Source organism: Pteropus medius, unplaced genomic scaffold, assembly GCF_902729225.1.
Source record: "Pteropus medius unplaced genomic scaffold, Ma_sr-lr_union100, whole genome shotgun sequence".
Lineage (NCBI taxonomy): Eukaryota > Metazoa > Chordata > Mammalia > Chiroptera > Pteropodidae > Pteropus > Pteropus medius.
Genome location: NW_024348534.1, coordinates 478,447 through 490,486, shown reverse-complemented (window position 1 = coordinate 490,486; position 12,040 = coordinate 478,447). Strand labels below are relative to the sequence as shown.

At 35.9% G+C, this 12,040-nt stretch overlaps 1 protein-coding gene across 1 annotated transcript in view; it reads left to right on the top strand.

The window, feature by feature from the left end:
• The first annotated feature begins 729 nt into the window (after window positions 1-729).
• The window catches only part of ASPN (asporin), a 41,176-nt gene continuing 29,865 nt past the window's right edge, over window positions 730-12,040 (top strand). Inside the window, exons 1-3 of the mRNA XM_039880378.1 lie at window positions 730-968; window positions 7,887-8,165; window positions 11,318-11,430. Coding sequence (XP_039736312.1) covers window positions 7,916-8,165; window positions 11,318-11,430 — 363 coding nt within the window. The 5' untranslated portion in view covers window positions 730-968; window positions 7,887-7,915. The remainder of the gene's footprint in view (window positions 969-7,886; window positions 8,166-11,317; window positions 11,431-12,040) is intronic.

Below are 12,040 nucleotides of genomic sequence, written 5' to 3'. Positions count from 1 at the left end.
CATACCAGGAAGACCCATTGGTATCACCTAGCACTGTGAGTCTTTCTCATGAGCTTTAGGAAAATGTCCTCTCTTGAAGGATGATGTCTTAGTTGATATGGGAATTGGGCATTCTCTCAGGGGTAAGTGGGAAAGGGCATGCTAACAATGCCTTTCTTCTCAGACAATGATGTCTTCCTGCTCCCAAGTCCTCCCTAAAAACTGTATAGTCACAGCTGATATTCTCTCAAAAAGGGAAAGTCTAAGCAGGTATCATCTGGATCTATGTGTTCATGTCTGTATCACAGCACATAGGCTGGGGCTGGGGTCACTGTATGGGGCCTGGTCTACATTTCTCCTGACATGCTTACGGCAGGGCTAAAAGCTTTTAAAGAAAATCATGAGAATACTTGATATAACTTCAGTCATCTGAAGAAAACAATAGCATGGCTCCTTTCTCAGATACATCTGGAGTTTGGGTTTATACTTCAATAATATTGGTACTCTTTACTAAGACTGACAAATATTTTGTTGGTCTACATAGGGTGAATGAATTAAAAATTTTAAATCTATAAGTATTCATTGATTTAAGAATTTCATAAAGTATTTTTTAAAATCAGCTATTTCTTGAATGACTTTGACCACATTTTCGGTTGCCATGCATTATTAAACACTCTTTTTTTCTTCAGAATCTTCCAGTAGACGTCTAGAGTTTAGCTAGAAGTCTTGGCTACAATACAAACAGTGATGGAAAACACATGAGCAGTAACAAGTTTTAATCTCGCTCCTCAGTACTAACATGGGCTAATCTGTGGAAGCAGCTTATTTCAGTGTCACCCAGAGTGCAGCCACACCAGGCTCTGCTGAAGAGTGCTTTTCTTTTAAATGTAATACCTCATCTTCTTAAGTACCTGAGAACATTTTCATTACAGATAAGTAGTACACAGTGGAAAATTTACTTTCAAGAGGACTTACTCTCTTCTTTTAAGGTATGTTTTCATGTCTTTTTTTTTTCATGTACCAGTGTACAATTATTTTATAATCAATACTAAGGAGACATTAATATTATTAACATAAATGCTTATAAATTATATGATGAAGATTATATGTATAATTAATTTCTTAAATACCTGCACTTAATTCAACTTGAAATTACTCTAGCATTTTATGTTTTATAATGAATTTATTTTCAATATAATTGTGACATTTTTTAAAGCTAAATGAAAACCTGTCATTATGCTTTACCACAAATATTAACATGATTGATTTTAAAAATCATTTAAACAAACTTCTGTATGTTCTTAGTGAAATAGTACCTTAATAATTAATGATAAGGAAGTTTGAGAATGTCACGAATACATTAAATAAAACAGCAAATATTTCTTTTGAAATGTAAGACTATTTTCTAATGTATTTTTCTAATGTATTTTTAAAACATGAATTATTCATTTTTACTTACACATTTGAATATTCCTATTTTCCCTTGATAAATATCTTCCTTATTCTTACGTAATGAAATGACACTGTAAGTTAAAATGGAAATCCATATAATTCCAAGAAAGAATGTTTATCAGCAATAGGTTAACTAGCTCTATATTCAACATGAAAAATTAGAAACTTCTTTTCACAAAATCCATAAAGCCTGAATTTAAAACAAAGATTTCTTTTGTCCCATCCCAAAATAAAATCTTTATTAAGTCCAAAATTTAAAAAAAATTAAACAATGTATTTGATATTCCACTGCCTCATAATCTAAATAGAGAACTGTATTCTTTCTTGTTAATCTGTTCAGAGGTATGACAGCCATAACAGTGGCCACATGGTGTAGGATGAAATCACAAAGAAACCTGAGGGGTCTATAACTCTCCAAAAATAAAACTGGTTTTTTTTTTTTTTTAATACCACCAAGAATCACTGGGTTGTTTAAAAAAGAAAAGAAAAATAAATCATAAACCTAGAGGCTATGTGAAAGCATCTTGATGTTTTGTTTATTTTCATTGTTTAGCAATATAGTAGTGGCGGGAAGATGAAGGAACAGGAACGTGCAGTCTTTTGTTACAAGTAACTACTGCACTTAAAAGAATATTCGATAACTGATCTGAGGTTTGAGACAAAATAGATTAACTTTATAAGCACAAGTCTTAAGGCACTATAGGAAACACCTATAAAAATGAAGAGGTAAAAGATTTTTGCTTTTTAAGACAGCTAGGTTGCCAGATGCAATGAAAAACTGATGAAGGACAAAATTGGTATAGAAGGAAAAGTGGCCAGCAAGGTCTTTAATCAGATGCGATGTATACTTCTAAGGTAAAGTTAATTATTTCTTTAAGGAAAGCATAGTCTATAAAAGTATCAGTTTTCATGACCAAAACATACTGTGAATAAGTTTCCAAATGCATGTTTGAACATTTAACTTGTTCACTTACAAAGCTGTGTCTTGGTTACACCTGAATTTAGTCTAGAATCCTTCTGTGAATACACAGAGTATGTTATATAACATATATATACTGAAAACTACTACTGGTACTTGTGAACTGATAGAAATATTTCAGCCAAGGGGTAAAGTTGCCAAGCAGACCTTTAAGCATGGGATTTAAAAGCACAGTGACTTATTTTCCTAATAATAGTGTCTGAGAGGAAATACCATTTCACTTAGACAAATTTTCCATTCTAAGTTTGTGGAAAATTTAAATGGAAAATAGGAACTTATGCAAATTCAGAAAGATATTTCTTAGCTACATTTCCAGTCCTGAGAACCTGGGCAAACCTCTTATCCGAAGAGAGTCTGGTTACTATCTAGAAGTTACTGTGGGATTAAGACCCACTTGGAGGAGGCTATGCAGTAAGGTAGACAGTGCAGGACTGAGGAGGTAGACAGTGCAGGACTGACTCAGCTTCTTCAGATGTAAAAGAGGACAATGGGAGTAAAACCTTAATGGGCCATGGTTTATTAATAACAGCATTAGTACCAAAATAATATTCCAACTATTATTTTGATTAAGAGGAACTTGAAACCAAGACCCAAAGCTTTCGATGAGTAAGAAACTCTGGCAAAACTGGTCTAAATTGGGAAAACACTGAGTCTTCCTGAGAACAAGACAAATATTTTTAAAGGTTTTAAAAAATAACACAATTTAAATACTACCAAAATTAATCAATTAATATAGTTTGAGCCATATTAATAAACTTGAAATTTAAAATAAGACAAACGACTAAAAGTCACATCATTTTAAATGAGAAATAATATTCTCTATATTCTTTCTGAATAATAGAGAAAAAAAAAAAAACAATGCTACATGGTATTCCCTCCTGGACATTCCAATATTTTTCTGATAAAAAAAATTGCTAAAATGGAATAAGGTGACCAGAATGAGAATGCAAAAATATAAGATTAATTTACATGACTAACAGAAGACAGAACTAGTAAATTGAGAAAAATGTGCCAGAAGGCATTTTTGGTTTCAACATAAAGAATTTCTATCAACCACAGATGGACAACAGTGGAACTGGATGCCTCTCGAGGAGGTGTGCTCCCTGATTCCTCTCACTGGAGTCATGCAAGCAGAGAGTGGACATATTATCTGGTCCAGAATCTTCTGGAGGAACCTCCAACATCAGGAGGGAGTTTCAACTAGATGACATTTCCTGCTTCCACAGGTCTCCTCTTACTCACCAAGGAAGGGCCCAGGAAGGCATAACAGGTGGCTGCCCCAAACAGCCAGCAACTGGAAAGCTTCCTAACTACCATACATGTGCCATTGTCTAATCTAGCAGGCCAGAGTCTCCACCTCATCTAAGGCAGGAAGGGTCTCACATAACTAATCAGTATAAGAAAGAACAAAGTGGAAGGGAGAGAGGAAGGGAGGGTCTGGCTGGTCAGCAACCTTAAGAAGGGACATAGAAAAGAAAAAATATCCCCTCCCCATGCCTGGCTTCCTTCCTCTCCTTCGTCTGTGTGCCTGGCTTCTCTGTGTCCTCCCAGCTCTATGTCAGTCACACCTGCTCTTCTCATCCTAACCTGCACTGCACTCTCAGGCTCTCCTGTCACAGGACACCATGAATGGAACAGGAGCAGGAAGCGGAAGGATGGTGGGGTTTGTAGGAGTGAAGATAAGTACCCCAGCTGCCAGGCCACAGGGAAAGCCTACTCGTCCTGGTTTCCCACTCTGGTACTCTAACACATTCATCTTATTATACATGAGTCTTAAAGTTTTATGGTTTTCTTAGGTCTAAATTTCAGATATATTAAGGGTTAAAAAGATTTTTCTGGTCTAGACTGGGAAACTATAACCTTTATACCTCTAAGTTATATCTAAGTTTCTACAAAAAAATACTGAAACTCAAACAACCAGCCAACCAACTCAAACACTTTTTTTTTTTTTTTTTAACCAAACTCTTCCTCTCCCATAGACTACAGTAAATAGGGCTAGGCCTCAAGAAATTGTGGTCCCAAACAACTTCCTAACAAGTGAGCACTATTAATGGCCTTTTAGGGGACAGTGTGTAGGAAACCTTTAATTTAATTGTACTGTCTACTGCTACAGAAATGGGAGGAAAAGACAAAAGTACATGGAGGACCAGAGCAAAGATATTTTTGTTGGCAGGCTGATATTTAAAATATTTAGAAAGCAACATAATAATTTAAAAATATGCATCAGAGAGGAAAATAATCTTTCACTCATAATCTCACTATCCCTCTTTATTAGGTCTGTGTATTCTATTTCAATCTTTTTCTCATGAGTGTATATTTTATAGATGTCTTTATTTCTATTGGTCTCAAACAATAAACTGAGGGTTACGAAGAGAAGAGAGACTTATGATGAAGAATTTTACTATCAGAATCTGGGGACCACACATCTGGAGATTATTCCAAAGTATTCGAGCCATAGCGTATACAGTCAACACAGGCTACTTGCAGTTTAGTTCTACTTACAAACTTGGATATTTATTTTTCAGTTTTTCTACTAATGCACCTGACTAAGTATTACTTTTACAACAGTCCCATACTGCCTAAGAGTAGCAGATTAGGAGCTGTGGTTTTGCTTTTAGAGCAAGAAACAGGATAGGGAAGGGCATCTCCGTTAAGAGAGGCCCTTCACAGATTCCACATCCTAACACTGTGCCTGGTACCTGATAGATACCACTGAAAAACTCTAGCAACCTCAAACAAAGCCAGAGACAGGATCTCAAATAACATTTAATTCAACTGCTTCTCTGCCAAGGTCATACAAGGTTAGGGGCAGCTATGGACCCAAAAGATAAAGGTGCAATGCGAAACAATGTTAAAGAATAAATTGGTACCAGGATAAGCTTGGTTTAGCTAAGGACCAAGAACTGCATTAGCTAGGGAATGAGAGATTTGGAGGTCAAGGCAAAGCTGGGAAGCAAGCATTAAGGAGCCAGGAACCATGAAGAAGCCTAAGATCAAGAAACAATGGATCTAAGTTAGGCAGGCAGCCATGAAGCAGAAATAATGTGCAAGAGACAAATTGATACTGGAAAGAAAGCCCAGCTGACCTTAACCAGCCACTCATGCCAGGATTCCAGAGTGATAGGAATACAGACTACTAACCTGCTCATCCCCCAGAATAGCTGACAGAAGCTGCTGGGCTTTGAATTGCCAGCACAACCTCTCTGTGACCACACAAATCTGACCACGCAACTAGTCCCATTCCCACTGTCCCAACCCAAGCTATGCACATACACATTTCTGTACAAATGTTTACCGGAAAACAGAAAACAGTGTGGACTAGCTGAGAGGAAGAGATGACAGAATGTACCTGTGAGGCCACTAAATTTTAGGATAACAGTCAAAAGGGTTCCTGCATGGGCTATATCAGAAGATGCAGAGAATGGGTTGGGACACATAGGACACATTCTCTTTACTCATGTGGCCTTGAGGAAGCCAATGAAGCTCTCTGCACATCCTACTCCTCATGGTTAATACGAGAGATGCATCTAGAATAAACTGCATTGACTCTTCCACAAAGGCTGTGCAGAGTTCTGAAATAGGATATAAATATAAAATATGAAAAGCTTTTGCCATTCTCAGATATGTCCTATAATCTCTTTCCCAGCACACGATTGTGTGGGTTGTCACAGGAAAACCTCACATATCAAGCCGGTGATGTCTAGCTACCCAGTGGGCAAAATATTTATGTCACCATTTAGATTTCTAAGAATTAAATAATGTTAATTATCAGGTTAATAACTGATGATAGTAGGGATTTTTTTTTTTAAACCTCCCTCTCGTGATTAAAAGTCACACCACATATAAACGAGCATTTTAATTATGTTAATTCGCTTCCAATTTTTACGTCCAGAAAAAGAGATATTAAAGCTGATTCCTCTGTTCTGGGAAATTGTAAGCAGCTGGCATGATTCGAGGATTTGGGGAGCCAGGTTTTCCTAAGGCTGGATCAACTCTGATTTACTCTGGAAGTACTACTGGGTGACTTGGCTGAGGAACATCTGAGTGAGTGTAGATACCTTCTTGCCAGGACACAGCCTCATCAACAGGCATCTGTGTAGCCAAATGCATGCCCCAAAGGGAAGACTGTCATGAGTGTGTTTTAGATGACTGCATAATGCTTTTAACTTTTTGAAAATTACAAAGAATGTATGTTTCACAGGTGATGGTTAAGAAACCATGATATGCAAATGTACTTGTGGGAATATCCACCATCAGATAACAAATCTATGCTCAGATGGTTCTCGCTCGTACATTCTAGTTTTGTGTGGGCTTTAAAAAATACAACTAAAAGCAAAACCTGCCTCACCCTCACCAAAATCAAACAAAGAAACAAACAAACAGAAAGCAGTGGAAAGATGAGTAAGAAAGAACAGTCTGGATCTCAGATGCTTTGGATCAGGTATTAGATAGTGGAACAGATTATAAAGAAGAAATCCAAATGACACTGTGGAAAAAGTGACCAACTCTGAGAGTGAGACTGGGGAGGGTGGTGGGAGAGAGCCATTAAACTTCTAGATGTTGTGCTAAGGCAGGGGTCCCCAACCTGCCGGCTGCAGACCCAGTCAGTGGCCCGGTAAGAACTGGGCTGCACAGCAAGAGATGAGCAGCGGGCCAGGGAGCAAAGCTTTATCTGTATTTGCAGCCGTTCCCCAGCACTAGCATCACTGTTCAGCTCCATCTCAGATCATCAGGCATTAGATTCTCATAGGAGCACTGGTCCCTTGTCCCTAAGAGATTGGGGACCGCTGCACTAAGGGAACATGAGGATTTTACTTTGAAAGTGACATAGACATTAAGGAAATGGAAGGATCTGGGAAACAGGTATAATAATAGTTTTGTTTTTAAAAAACATTTACTAGTTTTCTAACAATAAAAGTTGCACTTATTGTTCATTCTAAAAATTAAAAAAAAAAAAAGAAGACACAAGCGGTTCTCATGATTCTACCACTGGGAATTATCATCATTTGAGTATATTTGTGTCAGGGCTTTTGTTTGGTATGCATGGAGTTTTTATATTTGCTTTTTTTCATTTCAAGAAAATATTTCATATTTTCAACATCTTTGCAAATATTTTATAGGTTACAAAGTACTTCATGAATATACTCTATTTTATTTTACTATTTCCATTTAACCATAGCATTGTTTTAAATTTTTTGCTATTATATAATTCTGTGATGAACATCTTTATGCACATTAGAATTATTTCCTGAGATTAGATTCCAAAAAGTATAATAACTGGATGAAAAATAAAGATAATTTTAAAGCTTCCAATGCATACTGCTGAAATGCTTTCTAACATTTTTTATAAATTTACTCTCATACTAGCAATGGATAAGAATGCCATTTTGTTGTATTCTTGTCAGCTCCAAAAAATGTGCAGATACAAGAATTGTATCTGTTTAAAGTTTAACTTAATCTTCAATGTCTTACTTAGTCTTAGATTGGTCCACTACACAAGACGACATGAAGGAGTGTGTGCTCCTAGTGTTCTTGACTTTGTGCTCTGCCAAACCCTTATTCCGCCCTTCGCACATGACACTGAAGAATATGATGCTGAAGGACATGGAAGATGAAGGTGATGGTGACACTGACCCTGACAACTCTCTTTTTCCAGCAAGAGAATCAGTTAACCCCTTCTTCCCATTCGATCTGTTTCCAACATGTCCGTTCGGATGCCAGTGCTACTCAAGAGTTGTACACTGTTCTGATCTAGGTAAGAACATATGTCAACTTGTTTTGGAGAATAATGTTATTCTGACAAAATTAAAAGAACAGGAAAAGTTCTCACTAAAATTTCAAAAATCAGCTCATTAACTGTAAATAGATTTTTCATTTAAATTTTTAGAAAGCATAACAAACCCTAAAGTGTATCTCAACTTATTTTAAAAACCTAGAAAATCAGAGGTAAACAATGGCAATTTCATGTATAGAACATTTCCTTTTCTTCCCAAATTTGAACCAAAGTGCTTCATTTTAATTTCCTTCAGAGAGAGTGGATGTTTTTATGCTTTCTTTATCTTAGTTACCAGATTGAGATTGTGCTCTCTAGCAAATTTCTACAATAACAAAGTAAATTACTGTCCAGGAAAATAAATAGGTTATAGAGTTGTGAAATCTCTAATCTAGACCTTTTAAAGGCAATGCTCTATTTGTTTTGAATGATTTGAGTTTACAATTGTCAAGAAAAGAAGTGGTTGAACTAGATTACTTTCTAAAGTCTCTTATGAATGTGTAATTCTCTGCCAAGTATTTTATTTTTTAAATATTTCTAATGAAGGTGTTCTCAGACAGAGGGGCACACTGATACACGACTCAGGGAGAGGGTGTGATTGAAATTCACATCGAGTCGCTGTACACAGCTATTTCCAAAGGAAGTGACAGTTCAAATTTGCCATAACGCACGCCTCCCGTCAGGGCAACTTCCAGAATGCCTATGAGCAGATGGTGCCTCTGAAATCTTTAGACTCATTTCCTGCTGCTACAGCATTTGTGGCAATACTCAAAGCTTGTTACAATCCACTCCAGAGACTTTAATAAAGTGTGCTATTAAGGGACAAAATGAGAGAGGTGAACAAAAAGCATTCAGGAAAAGAGATTACTATGAGCTAGAATCATTGAGAAACTCTTAATGGACTACATAGGCTAGGAAAAATGAGTTTTAAGCTTTACTTTTGGCATTCTTGTGAAAAGAGGTGAAAGATGAAGCAATATTTGAGAAAAGCTAATCTGGAAGCACATGAAGAATGAGTGTGGGAAGAGCAGCAGGAAGGAGAAAGGCAGAAGCTGAGACAGACTCTGGTATGAGAAATGATTAGAGTTAAAGAATATCAGAATGAACTGTCATTGCTTAGCTGCATCCCATGCAGGAAACAACTCTACCATCAGCTTGCAGAGTTGGTGCATGTGAAAGTACTTTCTAAAACAAAAATCACAATAAAAAATGTACATATCTACTTTGATACAGAGGGATGTAAACTGAATTGGTTCAGGGTAAGATTGCGACTAAGGAGGTTTTCATCTTCAACACAGACGATCCTCATGTGATCGTCTTCATATTTGTTCCAGAGCAAAGTCATCTGCTTCAACTTGAAGATATTTGAGGAAGCACTACATAGCTTTGCTCCAGTACATGACTATCATCAAAGAGCTGAGAAAAACCAAACTACCTCATTACAGACAGCTGCTTGCAAATAGTGTATTCCTGAATACTTTAGCTTTGAAAACTTTATTAAATGAAATTCACTTAAGGCCATCTGTAATAGTCTGACACTTACCTTTAAAATGACATGTCACCATTAGCAATGTATATCGCATCTCCCCTATGACGACTGACAGTGAAAAAAGGTTTGGACACCTGTCGCTCTTTCTCTCTCAGGAAATTAAATTCTTTTCAGAGCCCCTAATTTCATCAGGGGTAGGACAGGGGAAGGTTTGTCAAAGTCTATGTTACGAGGCCCTTCCTACAGGATTTCCAGCTTCCTATAAGACCTTCCACTTCATTTTCTAAAACCCAAATAACCTAACAAAACCTTGCTGTCCCAACAAGTTACCTCCTTTTCTCTCATCATATCTATGGTCAAACTTCTTAAAAGAGCTGTCAGTTTTAAAGTACGGAGGGAGGCTACAGAGTGAAATATTGATATTCACAATATTTAGATACTGAATTCTTCAATTATAGTTATTAAATATAGCTTCAGGAGTAGGGATGGCTTCACCAAAACTGTACTTATATATCTGAAACTCACTTTAAAATGTATCTTTTTAAAGATGAAGCAATGGATGGACAGTAAGTATAGTATAGTGAAGTGTTGAGAATAGAAAGAGAATATGGGTTTTCACTGTAAAATTCTTTTGGCTTTGTATGTTTGATCATTTCAACAATAAAATATTGCGGAAAAACAAGACCCCCATGCTCATCAAGCATAACTATTGTATGGAATGTTTGACAACAAGCAGGGATGGGTATGTTCAGCCATCTGGAAAATAAAAAAAAAAAAAAAAAAAAGTAAGGAAACACACCATGTACAGCTCCTGGTAATTTTCTGTTCTCTTTGTTTTTAATTCAAGAGGGAAAAATACATTTAAATTTTTTAAATAATCTAATTAACATTTATTGAGTACCTACACAAAGAAAATGCAGTTGCACCTTAATCTGAGATAGAAAAAGGAAACTATTCTCATACCTGCAGAGAGAGAATGGTGACTAACAGGTGGGCCAAGGTAACTTAAAACTGGAGCACATGGCTAGAAAATAACTAATGCTGTGGGTGATGAATTCAATAAAAGTATACCACACACCTAGATGTCAACAATAGGTATGGATGAATAAGTTTTTATAAATCAAATAATTTGTGACTAATTAGAGAAGCTCATTATTACAAGAAATGGGTGCTAAATTTTTGATAATGTATATGAAAATAATCTAATTCATCTATTTTCTAAGCACAATATTCTACATGTTGAGGCTCTTAAAATGATAAAAATTCACAGACTCCAATTTAGCACTACGACAGCCTGAAAATTTACAAAGCACTTTAATTTTCCTCAGCCAAAAGTGCATCAGCAGAAGCTGTGCCTCAGCTGTCGGTCACTTCCTTGCAGTCGTACTGGCATGCTCTATTTTACCTCCATCTCATGTTACCTTGCAGCAGATGGGCAGTGACAGCTAGACCCTGCTAGACACCTTGTAAAAATAAATAAGTTACTTGAAAAGCTCTTTGGGCCTTTCCAAAGAACAATGTTTTTGTCATCTATCACATGTTAAGTCACCTGTTCCTTAATAGATTTTAACAAACGCACATTTGTAACATATTGGCAATCTCATCTTCAGCATACATGTATGTAACATATTTGTTTATTTCTCAGGTTTGTCCTCCGTCCCAAGCAACATTCCATTTGATACTCGAATGGTTGACCTTCAAAACAATAAAATTAAGGAAATCAAAGAAAATGATTTTAAAGGACTCACTTCACTTTATGTAAGAATATATCCTCATACCTTCAAATATGAGTGAAAATCTCTATCACTGCTAAAGTGATTACTTGTATTTGTTCATGTAAACAAGCCTTACTTTTTTGTGTGACTACTACTTTTGGAATGACAAAATCCCTGTTAATCAGCAGTGTTCGAGTTAATGAAATATTATAGAATTCAATTAATAATTCAATGCAACTGATGTTTGCTGAATAACAGCCTGGTGATAGGCAGTGACTTCAGAATTAAGTAAATAGTCCTTAAATGAGCTTATGATTCATTTAGATAATTAAAGTCATTATACACTAAAATGAATAAGATTATGATTATTTATAGGAACTCATTAGCATATAGTATAAGAAAATCTGTACTCAAACCCACTGACTTAAGGCACCACAAATGTCTAACAGTAACACATGCAATATATTTAATTGACTAATATAAGGCTTTTTTTCCTAGACCTTTAAAGATGAAATTTTTTTCCTTATTATAATTATTAATATTTTAATTTTCTAAGATTTAAAAGATTCTTATTTCTCTTTTTAACATTTTAGGCCTCTAGATTTTAGCAAGTAAAATTTATAATTTAATTTGGAATTAATTTGTTGGGAGAA